Source organism: Neomonachus schauinslandi, chromosome 8 (assembly GCF_002201575.2).
Source record: "Neomonachus schauinslandi chromosome 8, ASM220157v2, whole genome shotgun sequence".
Lineage (NCBI taxonomy): Eukaryota > Metazoa > Chordata > Mammalia > Carnivora > Phocidae > Neomonachus > Neomonachus schauinslandi.
Genome location: NC_058410.1, coordinates 18801571 through 18821253, shown reverse-complemented (window position 1 = coordinate 18821253; position 19683 = coordinate 18801571). Strand labels below are relative to the sequence as shown.

Here is a 19683-nt window from a genome sequence, read left to right as displayed (position 1 = left end):
TATGAAGCTTTTTATAAAGGTTCAGCCCCTTTAAAAAGTAAAACCTTAATTTACATTTACTAAAAACATTAAAATAATTTGCATATAAACATTGTACACATAAAACATTACGCCCACCCATCCCCCATTTTGCATTTTTAACCTATCCTGTCATTTCTTGATCCAGTTTCTAGTTTTTTACCAATTGGGGATTATGCAGCAGGCTTGGCTGGCTTATTTTTGCTTAAGAACTTTTTTTTTGTTTCTTCTTACTAAGTAAATTAAGAATTCCATGAGTTCTTTTTTTGTTTTTAATTTTATTTATTTATTTGATAGAGAAAACAAGAGAGCACAAGCAGGGCGAGTGGCAGAGGGAAAGGGAGAAGCAGACTCCCTGCTGAGCAGGGAGCTAGATGCAGAACTGGATCCCCAGAACCCTGAGATCATGACCTGAGCCTGAAGGCAGCCGTTTAACCAAATGAGCCACCCAGGCGCCCCCCATGAGTTCTGTGTGTCTTCATCACTGAAGTTTTAAATTTGTCCATATACGCACTTCTAATATTTTCCTTGAATGCTTGTTCCTGCTCTAGTCTAATGTGCATGTTAAATATGCCAAAAGAAGGTGGACATTTCTTTGAACCTTACCTAATTCATGTAAGGAGAAAATAACACATTCAGACTCTTCTTTTCAGAAGAACACTCAGTCTTCATTTCTGTCTCTTGAGATGGACAGCTGCCATTGATTAGTGGTATTTCCCTGAGGAAAAAACAGAACTTCTGCTCAGCCAACATACAGTTCTGAGTGTGCTGCCTTTCAGACTTTGCATGAAATGACTGTAACTCAGTTTGTATTTGGAGTACCCTAATGTTTACCCTAAAATTTGGACAACACATTTGGTCAGGTGTCATGGTCTTCCTCACTAGAAGTACCAACTAAATGACTCAAAAGCATCCATACTTCTGAGTTTGGTGTCAGGAGATTTAACATTGAGTAGTCTTCCTGCTATCCTTCTTTCATGACACTATCACCCCAGAGCAGAGCCTTAAGAATTATTGAAGTAAGCGGGCTTTGCATAAGTTTTACAAGAGCGATTATTAGAGAAAGAGTCTGAGCAATCAAAAATGTTTTTACCTTAAAGTCAAAGTAAAATTTTTTTAATAGTAAAAGTAGTCACACACACAAATACACTACTCACTTTAATTTTAATTGATTTTTTTTTTAAGGATTTTATTTATTTATTTGACAGAGACACAGTGAGAGAGGGAACACAAGCAGGGGAGTGGGAGAGGGAGAAGCAGGCTTCCCGCAGAGCAGGGAGCCCAATGTGGGCTCGATCCCAGGACCCTGAGAACATGACCTGAGCTGAAGGCAGCCGCTTAACCGACTGAGCCACCCAGGTGCCCCTTAATTTTAATTGATTTAATTAATAAATTAAAAAAGGAAAATTTTATCTTCCAAATCCACTTAAAGTTTCCTGATACAAGTATTACAGGTGTTGTATCTAAGTGGCTGTATTCCAGGGTGCCTGGGTGGCTCAGTCGGTTAAGTGCCTGCCTTTGGCTCAGGTCAGGCTCGCTGCTCAGTGGGGAGCCTGCTTCTCCCTCATCCTCTGCCTCTGCCCCCGCTGTGCGCTCCCTTGCGCTGGTGCACACACTCTCTTTCTTTCTCTCTGTCAAATAAATAAAAAAATTAATAAATAAATCTTTTAAAAAAATAAGTGGTTGTATTCCTTAGAAAGTCTCACATTCTTATAAGCCCCTCCCTCACTCCCCCTAATATGTACATAACAAGTTTAACTAATAAAAAATTTGTATGAATTTACTCAATAAAGTGAGTTTGGGAATACATTTATCTTTTTGCTGAGTAGTTCACTTGAAAACCACATATTCCTGCAAAACTAGCTCTTCATCCTGACAATTTTCTTTTTTCTTTTTTTATCTTTCTCTCTTTCTCTCTCTTTATCTTTTTCTTTCTCTTTCTTTCTCTCTCTTTCTCTTCTTAACTTAGAATGACTGTCTAATTTTTCTCCCTGATCTTCCTCTAATGACCCTTCAGCTCACTCATTCATTCAAATATTGAGTACCTTCTCTGTACTGGAGTGTTAAAAGTAACTGCAAGGTTTGTGCCTTCATGAAGTTTAGAAGCATTTTTGATTCTTACTTCATAATGTGTTTCAAATCTACCTTTTTCTTATTGTTTTACATAATTACAGGCACTTCTTAATTGTTCTCCTATTCTACTTCATCTTGCAAACCTCCACCAAATTAATCTTTCCAAAGTATTTCTTATAAACCTTAATTGGCTTTTAATTCCTTAAAATAATGAAAATATATTTTGTGTAAATTGACCATTGAGAGCTCTTTCATAGGCACTCATACTGTGATTAGGTAGTAATAGTGCCACTTTTTTAGACAAGAAGACACCTGGAAAATGGCAGAGCCAGGACTTAAACTTTGCTGTAGTTTTTCAAAAGCCCTCAGTTCTTTCTACCAACATCAGACCTTTGCAGCCAGGCCTTGAAGACCCTCTAAAGTCTGACCTATGCCTATCTTGTTATATTGATTTCTCACTGTTACTACACTTGCCTCCACTGTGAGCAAACTTACACACTTGTTAATCCTTGATTATGGGTTTCCTACTTTTTGTTTGCATATGTTTGCAAAAGCAATGTATTTTGAGCACCTATTCAGCAATTATTGGGGAAAGAGTCTATAATCAAAATTACTATCAATTCAAAGAGTACATTTTTTTAATAGTGAAAGTGTCATGCACCCAAAAATAAATTTCTCATATTTTTTTTAACTCATTATGTTTTGGGCCACTTTTCATGTTCTTACACCATATATTTACGTCTACTTTTCTAACTTGCATTTTTTTTTCTAACTTGATTTTTTTCTTCCTCTTCTTAATTCTTGGGCTTCTCGTTCTCTTCATTCTTCTTTCCATTCCTCCCTCCCCTTCCTGTCCATCCTCTTTTTCTCCCTTCCCACTTCCAACCCCCCAATTTATAATGGGAACTTATATGTGATTTCTTATTTTTGTTATTTATGTACATGTTTTGTCTCCAGCTAGATTAAATGCCTGTAGAGAACAGGATTCAGTTTTCATTTTTGTATATTTAATACAATTTCATATATAAAGTTACTTTGTGCATAGTTATTTATGCATGACTTTATAATTACATAAGTTAATAAGATACATGAAGATGGGTTAAAAGGTAATATGTTTTCCTTTATTACAGAGTTAAAAATTCACCACTTAAGCAGTCTCCAGGTTATCAGACAGAACTAGTTATTCAGTTGGTATGGGTGGGTGGAGAACCACCACAACAAATAACCAGCTTGGCAGTCAATTCTTCATATGGATTGTAAGTAAAATTTATGTGTTTCTCAGTCTGTTCATAGTATTCCGCACATTTTTTTATTTTTAAAAATAGGATGATCTTTATTACAGCATGTTAAAAAGTTGTATATCTTTAACTTCAGATCAGAATTAGTGTTTATTTGGAAAATAATTCTGTTCCGAATAATTTACTCTGGATACACTTATAGTGCTTCCCAATGAATTGAGTTAAAGGTTTAAAGTCAGTATGTCCTCTCCTGGATATACTCTCAGAAATGATTTCCTTATTAATGCTCAGTATAATGGAGGTCTCACAGCATCAACTCAGAAGACTTTATTCTAAGCTAATTCTGTAAATGTTGAACCAGAGCTATATAATTTCTTCTTTCTACTTCCAAAATTCACTTGTATAAATTATAAAGGCATAGTAATAGTTTGGTAAAGTATTTATACTACAGTTGTATCATCAATTCATACCTTTAAGTATTGAGTATTATACATACTTTTTTATTATAATTTGGTAGATTTACAAAGTATTTTTGTTTGTTTTAAATATCAGCATTGTGGTATAAGAGAATCATGCACTATTTAGTCCCAGGGCTATTTATTGGTTGTGGGTCACTGTCTTCTTCTTTTATGCTAGCCCTAGGGACTCATTCATCTTTCTTCTTCCTCCTGGAGCTGTAACCACTCACTCTATCTCTTATAGTTGTATTCCCAGCTAAGACTGGCTATAGCCTGAGATCGTCATCTCTCAATGTCTTTCTTTTGCTGCCCCACAATGTAAGAACACAAACCTTCTCTCTTTTAATATTTCACTGCCCACAACCATAAGGAAAGAGGGAATAAGAAAAAGAACCAGTAGGAAATTTCAAAGGAAGTTGCAAATCAGTTGATCACAGGTTCATGGACTCACAGTTAACATTTTATTTAGCCCCTCCTTGTATGTTTTTAATATTTGAACTAGCTGCCAAGATTATTTAATGTGAAATCCATATTTAGAACTTTAACTGAAAAATCTGATTACCTGGCCCATTGTCTCCAATGCTGCTTGGCAGTGGTCAGCATGAATGGAATTGAAACTTTCCCTCTTTAGAAGGGTTATCTAAAGTCCTTATCTGGCCTGTTTGTATTACTTACAGAGTCCTTCTGTACATTTCAGTTTTCATCTTCTGGCTTAAGACATCTTAAAAGAGTCAAATCCCTTTATTCATAGTTGCTTGGTTTGTAGTTCCTGACTCATAATTGGGAAGGTATTTGGAGTACTCCAGAGGGAGACCTCCAAGATTTATGCTTTCTACTTTTTATTCTTGACTGTATAGATTACCAAAATTTTCCCAGAGATATAATCCCCCACTTCCCTAGTGGAAGAGAATGTCTTCCCCTGAGCTGCTTGAAATGCCCTTAAGTCAGAAAAATAGACGTCACATTTCCTAAGATGGAGAATTATGTCTGTGATCAAGTTTCACTTCCTATGCCAACATTTTTTTAATGATACCGATTTTTAATCATTAATGTCTGCAGAAGATCTGCGTAGTTCCATGAGAAGGCATATGTAACCTGTATTTCCATGTCTCTGACAGTCTTTAGTTGCAAAGAGGAATTTTCTGAAAACCCATCCTCCTTCTTTTCAGCCTTATAGACTACATTTCCTTATAATTACATATTTGTGCTAAAATGTGTGCTCTTTTCCTATTCCCAGGGTAGTTTTTGGCAATTGTAATGGCATTGCAATGGTAGACTACCTCCAGAAAGCAGTACTCCTCAACCTGGGCACTATTGAATTATATGGCTCCAATGATCCTTATCGGAGAGAACCCCGGTCTCCTCGTAAATCTCGACAACCTTCAGGAGGTATAAAGAAAACAATCCTGAGTTTTAGGATTTCTATAAATACTGAGTTACTTCTGTGAATATAAATACTTCAGTTAGATAAATAGCTTGTCTGACTTAGTCTATATATGTAAACTGTCAAAACTAGTAAAAGATTTGAGCCTTCTTTGTTTTGTGTTGTTATTAGATTTTGCTTTTGTTTTTAATATCCTAGGATTTTAATTAACATTGGGAAAGAACCACAGTGGCAAGTTTCTTCAGCTAAATTATAATGGGATGAAAATTTATCTCATTTTTATGGAATAAAAGTTAATTTCAAAGTTTTGCCCCTTTTATTGTTTGGTATTGTAAGACCAAAAATTCGTTGTTCCAGCTATGTTATTTAAAGGGATCATTTCCCATGTGAGAAAAAAATGTAAATGCAAAAGTGAATTTGAACTCTAAGAAAATACAGTGTTTTTAGATAGCCTTGATTCAATGCAAACCCAGATCCATTAAGAATTTTCTTTATAGCATTCTTTTATGTTTGCTAGGTAATTAGTCTTAATTTTATATTATTTTTTAATTTTTTAAAAAGATTTTATTTATTTGAGAGAGAACATGGCGGGGAGGGGCAAAGGGGGGGAGGGAGAAGCAGACTCCCCACTGAGCAGGGAGCCCAGATATTGGGCTCCATCCCAGGACACCGGGATCATGACCTGAGCCGAAGGCAGACACTTAACTGACTGAGCCACCCGGGCATCCAGTTAGTCTTAATTTTAAATGTTTTAATATGTCTAGTTGGTGGTCTACCAGTACGCCTCACCTTTTTTTTTTTAAAAAAACCTCATGGCATTGGATCTCTGGTACATAGGGGTGTATTAGTGAGGCCTGCAGCAGTTATTGGCCTGCAGGCTCCAGTCTCCTCAGGACTTGTTCAGCTGGACCAGGGATTGAGGGATTGAGGGGAACCCTATCTTGGGCAGACTCAGCCCATTTGCAGAACGCCAGTGTGCGGTGAAACACTGGGAAGCTCTGATCTATACTTATAACTCAGTCTCTCTGATCTTAAATTCTCTCTGAGATTCATTTCTCATTTGCTCTCATGGCATAATTAGCTAATATTACCTGTATCACAATTTATGAGAGAAGAAAAAAAAAAGGTGGTGGCATATAGACCTTACTGTCACTTTGGCTTGATGCTTGAATTTTCTTCTCCATTTTTGTTTTTGTGTGTGATCATTTTGTCATGTTTTATCTTCAGAAATTATCCCAACTATACCATTCTAGTACCTTTGTCTCCTTTTTTTCCCTTCGCTTTTCATTGCTTCACTAAGGCATGCTGACTGTGACTTCTTGCATGTGTGGCCTTTCTAGCTTATATTCTGAATCTGTGAAAAAACTCCGTTCTTCTTTAAGTAAGTTATTCCATGTCAGTAAAGTCATGGCATGTTTGTTGTCTGTAAAATCATTTTTTCTCATTTATTTACTTATTTTATTTATTTGACAGAGAGCCAGCGAGAGAGGGAACACAAGCAGGGGGAGTGGGAGAGGGAGAAGCAGGCTTCCTGCGGAGCAGGGAGCCCAATGCGGGGCTCGATCCCAGGACCCTGAGATCATGACCTGAGCCAAAGGCAGTCGTTTAACCAACTGAGCCACCCAGGCGCCCCTTTCTCATTTATTTTTAAAAGAGCTTATTAAAACATTATATATCTAAAATGGCATACTCATTCCTAAATTAATCATCCTGTGTATATGAAAACAGCTATTGAAATATTTGTGTCCCAATCCACTTTCTTTATAAAGCAAAGGAAACTAATATTTAGTGTTAGACAGTTAAAACATTGTCACGAAAGAGGAGACAAGTACTTTTAGCAATTTTACCACAAACCTGTGTAAAAACTTCATTGCTCCAAAAATTAATTTCTCTTTCCTTGATACATAATAGTTTCATAAAATTGCTAGAAATTAAATACCTGTGCTTAGGATAGAGACCAATTTTACCATGTGATTTCAAAAATATTTTTTTCTTAAATTTTATTGCATTCTCTATCCTGTAGTAAATCTCATAATATTATTTATATTATTATTTGCTTTATTTTGTATTGAAGAGTTAGATTTTTAGGCAGAGGAGAACTGTTTGAGTTTTCCTTTATCAGTTTAAGATATTATGCTCACTTGTAACAATATTTGATTGTGTCTTAAATAAAAATTAAAAGAAAGTTATTTTTAAATGCGCTTTAACATTTTGGGAATATTTGTGCCTTAATTCTAAAATATAATTATGTTTCAAATAAAATTAAATATAAAATAATTGGTACTAAAATTCTTTAATTGCATTGATAAAAAGGATATTCTTGCAGAAGTGTGTATTTTATAATATGTTTTGGAAATGTAGCCCAAATACCACCAAATTCTTATCTTTTTTAAAGATTAGCTTGGAGAAATGTTTTTACTACTAGTAGATTCTAATATGTTTTCATAAAGAGTGAGGTGTTACTCATGAAATTATAAACATTACTGTTTGTGTTTTACAGCTGTATTAAAATACAGTTGAACCCATAACTAAAATGTGTACAGTGTTTTCATAATAAAAATTATGAGACTGTTACTGGGACAACTAGTGATAAAGTATTTCAACTACCTGCATATCTGCTTGCTGAAAGTCTTAATTATAACAAAAGTGAAACATGATAATATGTGTCTTGTTTTGCTGACCACTTTTTCACTCCGTGAAGGACACAAAAGGGAAATTTCTATTCTGAATATAATTCTAAACCCCAAATAAGATCTTCTTAATGATGTGAGAGTGATACACCCATGAAAAGAAACTTAACTTAGTCTTGGAAGTTGATAATTATGAAGAAGGAAATTAGAGGGACAAAGCTGTGCATGACTTTAGGAAAGATATTTTCTAAAATTACAGAGAAGTGGCTCTAAAAATGAAGATTTGGGCTATACAATTGCAATTAATTTCAAGTCTTCAATATATTCAGTAGAATAGAAAAATAGAAATAGCTATTGAGCCCAGTAATACTAGTTGATATTTCTGTGTGTTTGTGTGTATTATAAGAAACAAAACACACTATATAAGAAATGAGGGATATAATCAAGGGTGCATAAGTGTGCATAAATCATTAAGTACTGTGTTGAATATAGGCTGGTCTTCAAAAAATGGGATAGCAAAATGTTTGGTTTCAGTGAAAATATAATTAAAGAAGGATTAGGACTCTAAGGATCATTTGAAATGATAGTTGAAAAACAGAATATAGACTAAATAACTTTGTTTCTCAACCCTCCATTAAGAGGAATGATTTCTCTTTCTGGAAATTATGAAAAATAATTAAGAGAAATGAAAATCTAAGCTATATTATGTATAAGGCAGACCTTGGTAATAAAAAGTGATAAAGTAATAAAACATATCAAGAGAATTTATAAACAGTACCCAAGTTGATAAAGGTCAAATCAGTAAATTTGATGTACAAATCAGTCAAAATTCTGGAATGATTTGTGTGCATATTGAAATGCCTTGTATGCATACTGAAAATAGAGCCATCAATTGAAGTCAGCAGGAGTCCACTGAAAGTAAATTGTACCAAAACTGGTGTTACTTTTTTAATCTCATAACTACATTGATGGCTCATAGCAGCCTGTTGACATGTTTCCTGAAGTTAATCAGATACTTAATAAAGAATTCCATGTATATCTTTTATGAACTAGGCAGATGGAAGTGACCTAGTCATTTTGACAATTGCAAGACTGATTAAACCAGGAGTCAGCAAACGGCTGGCCCTGAGCCAAAACTGGCCCACTGCTGGGTTTTGCCAGTACAGTTTAATTAGAACAGCATCATGGTTTATTTGCTTAGCTGGCCTCAAAACCGATCAGGTTTGCCAACCCTTGAATTAAACCATGGTATCCAGTGGGTCAATTTGTAGCCTAACATGAACTTTGATGTAATGTACCTCAGTAGTTATATTATGTTGAATAACATATGATTATGCTTTGTTGAACATTTTAAATAGTAAATTAAGCTTCCTACTTAAACATGTGAAAAAGAAGGTATGCTTTTTATCCGTAAAGGGGTAACTACTACGTTTGATGGCAAAGACCCAAAAAGATATTTGTAGCTAGAAATCATAAACCATATACCATAGCCACATAGTATAAACCATAGGATGATATACATCAATCACTCGTGTAGGGTTGGATTTGACTTTTACCCTGAGCCAAATGGAAGGCTTAAAATTTCAAAATTGATTATTTTTATTCGGTACTAGGCTCACTGTAGTACTTGCGTATACTATCACTAGTATTTATTATTGAGGTATAATTGGCATAAATAATCATTATATTAGTTTCAAATACTGAGTTGATATTTGTATGCTTTGCAAAATGATCACCACAGTAGGTCTAACAGTCCTCATCTTACATAGTTACAAAAATTTTTTTTCCTTGTAATGAGAACTTTTAAGATCTACTCTTAGCAGCTTTCACATATCTAATACACCATCTTAACTATAGTTATGCTGTACATTACATCTCTTATTTATTCTGTAACTGGAAGTTTGTACCCTTGACCCCTTTTACCTATTTTTCCCACCCTCCACACCCTGCTATGGCAATCACCAGTTTGTTCTCTGTATCTGTGAGCTTGGTTTTTTTTGTTTGTTTTGGGGTTTTTTTTCAGGGGGGGCAGGTTTAGATTCCATTATATCATACAAGTGAAATCATACAGTAATTGTCTTTCTCTGTCTGACTTATTCTATTTAACGTAATGTCCATCCATGTTGTCACAAATGGCAAAATTGAAATATTTTATGGCTGAATATATTTAATTGTGTGTTTGAATGTATATATGTATGTATATATGTTTGTGTGTGTGTATATACACATATATGTATATAAATATATATACACACACACCCACACACACACACACACATTATTATATACTCCACATTTTCTTTAGCCATGCATCCATTGATGGATACTTAGGTTGTTTCTGTATATCACTACTGTTTAAAGACCTGCTATTTTAGGGGCGCCTGGGTGGCTCAGTCGTTAAGCGTCTGCCTTCGGCTCAGGTCATGATCCCAGGGTCCTGGGATCGAGCCCCGCATCGGGCTCCCTGCTCAGCGGGAAGCCTGCTTCTCCCTCTCCCACTCCCCCTGCTTGTGTTCCCTCTCTCACTGTGTCTCTCTCTGTCAAATAAGTAAATAAAATCTTTTAAAAAAAATAAATAAATAAAGACCTGCTATTTTAGTGTTCTATCAAGAAGGAGTTCATTTATGTAAACAAGTATTTTGTCAAAGAGAAAATGCATACCTAAAATTCCACCCATCGTCTTTGAGGTATAAAAACTAGTGTTTTGGGGTTTTTTTTTCTCCAGAACCATTAGTTTAATAAGTGTTAAAAAGAAAAAAAAAATTACTGGTTGTCATTCGAAAACTTCCTAGTGAAGAAAAATAATATATAAATCAAAATGGAAAACCCTTCTTATAAATCCAATTCAGTACTCTATGTTCTCTGAAAATGTTATTGTAAAAGCTTTCTTAGTGACTGGACTGTGACATCATGTCTTTTACCAAAGGATTGGAAAAGTCGATACTGGTCATATGTGCATATATGTCAACATTATAGCTAACTTCTTCTGAGGCCTAAATAGGGAGTCCCTCTGTCTGTGGCCCAGCTATCCCAAATTCCTGCTGTGTGTTTGTTTGTAATTTTTAAGAATTTGCAGGAATTCTTTTCATTCCAGTCACCAAGCAACTTAATATCTGTGCTAATTGTTTACTCTGCATATTGCCATGTCTTTTTTTTTTTTTTTTTTGTAATTTTGCATTTAATTGTCTACAGCATAAAATACCTTGCTATGGTTTCTCCTAAGAATCTAGGTCATCCTGTAAGATAGATTAGTTTTATGTAATTCATATAAATCTGTGAAAAGGAAGTATTTCTTTAGAGCTCTTTAAAAATAAGTGGTATAGTTTTTAAGAAGTATAGTCCTCCAAGGTAAGTAATGTACAATATTTTAAATACTGTAAATGTGGAGGCAGAAAATATTAATTATTTAAAAATATTCAAGGAAGGTATTTGAGACATAGCAGAAACCACTTTGAGGTGTGAGTTGAGAGTTTCTGTGATGTAAAAATCACCAAATTTACTACCAGGTATTTATTTTCCCTCAAGAGAAATCCAGTAAGTCTGTCATATACTCTCAAATTACTGATTTTAAACAAAGTCCTACTTTCTGTCTAATGTCCTTGAAGAATAGTAAATTACCTCTTAGAAGTTTTCTTTTTGCTTAACTAATGACTATCTGTATTATTTTGAGGTATTTTAGTATCAAAGTGCTCCTATTTCCTATCTCAAGATTAATGGGCATAGTATCAGTGCCAGTACAGTCTGTTCAGCTGCTGGGTTTTTAACAATGGACAGTCATTAAATGTGTACTGTAAATAGGATATAAGACTTCACTTACATACGTTTGTGTTGTGATTTGGTTTCTGGTTTGTTTTTTTTAGCAGGTCTGTGTGATATTAGTGAAGGGACTGTAGTCCCAGAGGATCGCTGCAAATCTCCAACTTCTGGTAATTTGTTTTTTATTTCATTAATAATTATAATTCTATAAAAACCAATACAGTGTATCAGAATTCCTTTTTACAGATAACCATTTAAAATAACACAAGGAACTTTTATATTACATATTCTTAACATGATACTATTTTTTGCATTCTCACTAAGTGAAAAGAAATGCACTAGATAAAATCCCACAACTGTTAACCTGTTAAGAGTCATAGAACTGTTTACTTAGCTTTCTTATATTTATCCTTTTTTGGGGAAAATACATTTTACTCCTCACCATTGGATCAAATGGTTTGGTTATTCTACAATCTTGTCTTTGCTCTAGGCTTGCCTGGTGTCATCTGGTAGAATAGTGATCTAATTCTTGAATAGTGTCCATTTAAATATTATCAAAGATTTTGAACATTTATAATCTAGTGGTAACTTTAGACAGAATAATTGTAGACTAATTGTATGTGTTTTTGTTTTTGGTCAAAGTGATATTTGATATAATTTTATAGCTATATTAAAGCAGTTGTCCTTTTTTGTTCATGAAATATAGGTCTTTATGTGATATATGTGTATATTAATATTTTAGTGGAACATAATTTTTAGTATCTTTTCAATCTCCTTAAGATTAAGAAGATCATAATTTTATTATTATTTTAAGTGGATAGAAACTTTGCCAGTCTTTACTACAGTTGAATTCACAATTCTAACTACCATATTAAATCATTCTGGCCGGGAATATTTATCAGCTTTCGACTGAAAAGATTGTTCTTAGGATAAAGTAACACGGTTCTTAGATTTTGATCCTTCCGTAGCTGGTTCTACTACATCAGAAGTTATTATAAGCATGGGAAAATTGAGAAGTTCATTTTACTTTACTCTCTCATATTTCAGTTTAGCATTTTATTAGACATAGGACTGTAAAATTTTTGTGATGTTTTCTTTTTGAAATTGCGTTTTCCTGATATTGCACAAGTTATACCTTAAGATACATCCACCTTCTGGTTTTCTTAATCTTTAAATTTCATATTTAAATTCACTCATTAATGGAACATGTAGCTATAGGAATTATGTAATTAGCACCTAATATTAAGTCTGAACATTGGTACAGAAAAGTTTGAGTGAATAATATGGAGCAAGTAATGGTGTATCTGATCTCACAGAACTAGAGTTATTTCTGAGTTTGAAATTCAGAACTGTAGTATCTTTTCATTATTGCTGTTCTTTGTCCATCTACCTACAATACTATTCTGATCTTCTTACCTTCTCTAAAGGCCATATGAATGCAGTTGTCAATATGTTAAGGCTAAAAGCCAGACTGGATAATTTGGACATGTAATTATCTTTTAATATATTAAATGACCATCAAAAGTGTTTTAACAAGACTCAGCCCAAATAAATTGATACTCCTCATTATCCTAAGCCAAACTATGAATAGGTATATACATCTATCAATTTGGAATAGCCAACAAGAGGTAATTATAGATAAGTATTTAAGTATATTAAAATTTGAGTATATAATATAAAAAGTACATAAAAGTAGAAACCCTTTCTCTCAGACTCAAACATTGTTGAACATTTTCAAATATATTACATTTTTTGATCCACGTGAAAGGACAATGTAGTTTTAACATACAGAAATTTATATGATACTAGGTATTTTATTGTTTCAGTGAGTTTGAACTGCAGAGTAAAAATTGTGACTGCAAAAATCATTGATAAATCAGAAATTCTGATCTTAGATAAAAAACTCTTAACTTATTTAGTTTAGTCTTTAATTATGCCCCAAAAGATGTAAGAGTTTTCTGAGGAATTATATGCATTCCTGCATATCAGAAAAGACAGCTTTTACAAAGAACAAATCAAACTTTAGTAGATAGTAGTTGTGCATGAAACATATTTCACAGAGCAGGAGATAGATGTCACTCATGCATACGTACTAAAACATACACTAGAAACTAGAATAAGATTCTGGAAAGCTATATTCTTATAGCTGTGTCTTTCACTGCTTGTCCATTTTAAAATAGTAGTAATTCTTGCTACCCATCTTGGGCCAATTGTCTTACTCTTTGCACATTTGTAACTTTTTTTTTTTTTTTTTTTTTTAAAGATTTTATTTATTTATTTGAGACAGAGAGAATGAGATACAGAGAGCATGAGAGGGAGGAGGGTCAGAGGGAGAAGCAGACTCCCTGCCGAGCAGGGAGCCCGATGCGGGACTCGATCCCGGGACTCCAGGATCATGACCTGAGCCGAAGGCAGTCGCTTAACCAACTGAGCCACCCAGGCGCCCCATTTGTAACTTTTTTGCCTTCATTCTTGTTAGCATTCTAATAAGGAAATAAAGGAATAATTTAGTATCATTCCTCTCACCAATACATACAAACTCTACTAATTTAGGATGGTCAAAAAAGAAAAACGGATGGGGTAAGTTTGAGGTGAATCAGAAGAACCACAAGGTGATCAAGTTATTAAAACCATGGAAAGTAGTAATTAAATTACTAGCCTCAAGTACTTTCTGCAGTGCGGTAGGATATAAATAAATAGTTAAATGATACAATATAGATTATAAAACCAGTATAGTTAATAGAAAACAATGTATCATGAGGGAAGAAGAAATGTATAAAAGTGGGTTGGGAGTTCCACTGAGTCACTCATAAATACTAAGAGGAGGACCACTATTATAAAAATGAAAAGTAGCCGTACACCCTTTATCAAAATCAGTGTGTTTATTCAAGATAATAATACAAATGAAGAGCAACTTTTTGAAAAGCATTTAAGTCCCATAATCAAAATTGGTGATCTCAACAGTTTAGCTGATCAGTATCAAAGCTCAATTCAAAAAGCATCCTGAGAAAATCCAAGTAATGAATTTAATTTAGCTTTTCCATTTGTTTTTAAATAAACCAGCAGTCTTTCTGAAATAAAATATTAATTCTGGCATCCTGAATTAACATAAGAAAGAACTTCTGCTATCTCCATTTGATCTTTGTATTTCAAAAAACTCATTGCTTTACTGAGCACTTTAATAATATTGGAATTTTGTGTTAGTACTGCATCAGAAATGTGTGTGCCTTTGCATATGTGAAAATGATAAAAACATTTGTTAGGTTATTTTGGTTTGAAGAAAACCCAGGGCCACATAGGCCATAATATAAGTGCTGCCTTCAGGAGTTACCATTTACCCCAGAAAAAAACAAAAAGCTGTAAATATTTTCTGTGTTTATTTAATCATAATTATTTGGTAAACATATTCAAGTGGAATATGCTGAAAGCATTTTTGGAATTTGACAAAAATTCTGAAGACCAATGGCAGGCATTTTCAGTTAGGGGAAAAATAAATCTTTCCTTTACGTTTATGGCTTACTTTGGAAATTTTTTTTGGAAATACTAAAAAACATTTTTATAATTTTATATTCATATTTAGATATGTAGCTATTGCTCTAAGATGAAATACTTAGAAAAAAAATAATTTTTTTTACATTCCTGTGGCCATTTAATATCAGAGGTGACTGTGATATTATAAAATATTTATAACCTCTTATAACCGTTATCTTCTTTGAAAAACAAGTATAACCATTTCTATTCCTGAAAATATCAGAGTCCATATTACTTACGTGATTTTTTTTTTTTTAAGATTTTTTATTTATTTGACAGAGAGAGACACAACGAGAGAGGGAACAAGCAGGGGGAGTGGGAGAGGGAGAAGCAGGCTTCCCGCTGAGCAGGGAGCCCAATGCGGGGCTCGATCCCAGGACCCCGGGATCATGACCTGAGCCGAAGGCAGATGCTTAACAACTGAGCCACCCAGGCGCCCCACTTACGTGGTATTTTTTGATAAAGGATTTATGAGGATCCATAAATGCTACTTAGCAAAAACAACACGGTTTTGAAAGAGTAATCTTCTAAGACTATTATAGAAGTAATGGATGCTGCCAATGTTGCAGGTTTTACTTGGTCTATGGAGAGATTTCGAGGATATTTTCCACTTGGCCAAAGAAAGTATGATTTTTCTGGGGGAGGAGAAGGTCAACTTTGACCTTCTTTATTAAGATTCAGTACTTTCACTGGGATAAAAAAAAAAGTACAGAAAGACTTTTTATTTACTTCCAGTTATGTTTCAAGTATTTGCTTCTATCAGAAAATTTACTCATTCAGCAAAGAAGCACTCTGCTGAGTGCAAAGGAGTTGCAAAGATGAATCAAATGGGGGCCAGGTTTTTGGAAGTGCAGTGCAATGAAAAGGTCACGTGTGTAGACTTTTTAAAATATGAGGTATTAAGTGATGAATATCATAAGAGAAGAGTACAGATAAAGGGTTATTGGAATTTAGAAGAGGGGAAATGATTTATAGCGAGATTATGAAAATTTATGGGTGAGATGTCATTTGAAATGTGCTATTATGAAGAACAGAGCATTTAATAAAAGTTGTCAACTAGAATACTACTTAGGATTACATTTATAAATAAAACATTTATGTTAGAAATTAAAGAAATGAGATAAAAAGTTGAACACCTTTTTTTAAGGAAAATGGACAAATAAAATCTTAATTATAAAAATATTAGTTAAACTTATTGGAAGTCACAGCCAGAATAAAATTAAATATTTCTTACCTCATTAGACATAAGGAAATATTTGAACATACCTAAAATTATAAGTATTATCCTCAGTATTTTAAAGATCCCTGTGGTAATAATGGAATTTATATATAATTTTAAAATTTGTATCTAGAAAGTGAACCTTAAAATAAATTTTGCCAGTATACTTCTTGCACAGGATTCTTAGTTCTAGATGAACCTTATTCAGTTAACTAGTGTCAAAGAATTTTTGCATTTTCTTTCAGAAACAGTTAATTGCTGCTTATATTTTTAACTGTTCTCTAACATCTATGCCAAGATTTTTCTAAATGGTTGTAACTTAAGGAAAAATTGTTATAGATTGAAGTTAATATTTATATATACTAGGGATCTCTCTACTGTGAAAGATAATACACTACTGTTTGCTGTTCTTACTGTAATATTATAAGCGTTGTTATTAATTATATGCATGACATTTTCTTGTGGCCAATAGTATGGAAACTTACCTTAGAAGTTACCAGATTATTTTGTTTGTACTTTTCCCTGTGACAACTCTGTGTTTGTGACTGATATGTGCCTGTTCCTTCCATTGTCTTCGTTTGTGTAGGTTCTTCATCACCACACAATTCAGATGATGAACAAAAAATGAATAATTTTATAGAAAAGGGTATAGTATCTTTATTTTAAAGTATTTTCTTTTAATTATGTTTAATTCATTTAGTTTACTTTGAATAGATTTTGACATTTTATATCAAAATATTATTTTCAGTGAAGACCAAAAGCAGAAAGTTTTCCAAGATGGTAGCCAGTGATATAGGTAGGAAATAGAAATTTCTCTTTTGTTTCTAATCCTTGCTATATGCAGTGTTACTCAACACCAGAAAATGATCTAATGCATTGCATTTTGTATATATTAATTTGTTATTTCTATGCTAAACAATAATCTCTTGGGCTGTTTCTTCTAAACTCATTGGGGCAGTAATTATTAAAAATCAGTTAACTTGGGATTGCAGTTCTTCTGACTTACAATGTGAACTATTCTATTTTTATTTTTGCTTTATTTAAAATAAAGCAGGGTTCAATTTATGCTATAAATAGTACAATTTTATACTTTCAGATTTTGAGATCTTTTTTTTTATTTGCATTTTCTCCTACCTTTATTCCATCTTCCTCAAATTTTCAAAACCCCCAATTTCAAGGAAATAGTCCTCTAAAATATTGACTCTTTTGTTCTGTAATCTGCACTACCCTTGAGTTAAATGGGAATTTTCTTAAGACTCTTTCCTTCCCCCCACACACAAGTAAAAATGCTTGATGGAGAGTATTTTATATTAATCCTTTTGACTATTTTTATGAATATACTTGGAAATACATTACCCAGTCCAGGGTTTTCAGTTTAAAATAGGAAAACAAAATATAATCAAACTTTGAGGACATAATCAAACTCTTAAGACTTTTTGGTTGGTCATAAAACTTTGAATATTCTCTGAAGATTTTTAAAGGCTTGAGAAGCACTGTTTTACAAAAAGAGAATAAATTAAATTGATTTAAATCAAAATTTTTATTATACAGTTATGTTATTTCTTCCAAAATGCCTACCATATATTCCTTGATTTGTATTAAATGATATGCATTTCTAGGCAGCTGAAATAGATTTACCTTTTCTCATGATAAAGCTTAATATATAGCAAAATTAAATTTCAAAAATTTAACAGAAGTAGCATCCATATTGTCTGCATGTTGTAAATTGAACCCTGTTTAGTCATATTAACGTTGGCTGACTGTTAGCACCTCTGGTCATTTTTTAAATAAGATGGTTTATTCTTGGGCAAAGGGCTCTTCATATATGGGGAGTTGATTATCTCTTTGTGGTTTTATAGTGAATCAGTTGGTAATAGTTAAATCACTTTAATTATGTGCTAGCACTATAGCATAATACTTTTTCAACCAAATTTTTTTAATATTTTGTCGTAATAGTACTTATTGTCATGCAATGTAAAAAGTTAGAAGGGACTTTCCTACATACACTTAATCAAAGAACTTTTAGAATTTAATTATCTCGGGATTGTACCTTGCATGAAAGGAACCTTGTATATAATTACATTTTTAAAATAATTTCTCTGTCCAATTTTTGATCCTGGGGTTGTATTTGCTTTGTTAAATGTGGTGACTAGCTCTTCTCTTTTTTCTGTGTTTTGAATAGAATATGTAACATGAAATATCTGAGCTTGAATATTTGAAAGTCTTCAGTTAACAAATTTCTTAGACGAGGAACATTATTGGAAGTTCTTTGGTAATGTTCTTGCTTGCTTTTTATGTTATTGGCAAGTTTTTCTTTTTGTCATGCCAGTTTTTACATTTAGAGTTTTTGGGAAACATGTTAACTTTATTCAGTTTTTCAAACTTAGGTTAGTTACACAGTTATACATAATTATTTTGCATCTTCAGAAACTACTGCTCTGTCTCCTATTTCATATATAATTTTGTTTGGTTTTGGTGGAACCTTTCAGTATGGTTTTTAATCCCAACATAGATACAAGGAAAACTCACTTCTCAATTTTTTTCTTCATTCAAATGGAGACTGCTCCATTTTAGACTATAAAGTTTTTACAGTTAAAAAAAAATGAGTTCCTCTCTCTACATTAGTGTCTAGTTTTATAATGAGAATTATAAAATATGCTATTGAAAAACACCTAAAATGTCAGTGAAATATCAAGAAAAAAATACATAGAATCTCCTGAAGACCTCTCTGTCAAGACGTGTTTTCTGTGTAAAGTTTATTGTGTCAAAAGTGCTAGGATTCCCTTATTATGCAGCCATTAAAAGGAATGAAATCTTGCCATTTGCATCGACGTGGATGGAATTGGAGGGTATTATGCTGAGCGAAATAAGTCAATCAGAGAAAGACATGTATCATATGACCTCACTGATATGAGGAATTCTTAATCTCAGGAAACAAACTGAGGGTTGCTGGAGTGGTGGGGGGTGGGAGGGATGAGGTGGCTGGGTAATAGACATTGGGGAGGGTATGTGTTATGGTGAGCGCTGTGAATTGTGTAAGGCTGTTGAATCACAGACCTGTACCTCTGAAACAAATAATACATTATATGTTAAAAAAAAAAAAAAGGAAGAAGAAGAAGATAGTAGGGAGGGAAAAATGAAGGGGGGGGAATCGGAGGGGGAGATGAACCATGATAGACTATGGACTCTGAGAAACAAACTGAGGGTTCTAGAGGGAGTGGGGTGGGGGGATGGGTTAGCCTGGTGATGGATATTAAAGAGGGCAAGTACTGAATGGAGCACTGGGTGTTATACGCAAACAATGAATCATGGAACACTATATCAAAAACTAATGATGTAATGTATGGTAATTAACATAACGAAAAAATTTTTTTAA

At 33.4% G+C, this 19683-nt stretch overlaps 1 protein-coding gene across 5 annotated transcripts in view; it reads left to right on the top strand.

Moving 5' to 3' along the window:
• Positions 1-19683, top strand: part of STXBP5 (syntaxin binding protein 5) — a 184231-nt gene that overhangs the window by 117411 nt on the left and 47137 nt on the right. For 2 of the 5 annotated variants that reach the window (XM_021693538.2, XM_044917500.1), the window contains exons 17-19: positions 3222-3347; positions 5025-5176; positions 11662-11727. In XM_021693538.2, coding sequence (XP_021549213.1) covers positions 3222-3347; positions 5025-5176; positions 11662-11727 — 344 coding nt within the window. Of the gene's footprint in view, positions 1-3221; positions 3348-5024; positions 5177-11661; positions 11728-16893; positions 16954-17055; positions 17104-19683 lie in introns of all 5 variants that reach the window. The other 3 variants (XM_021693536.2, XM_021693535.2, XM_021693537.2) reach the window with 3 other exon arrangements.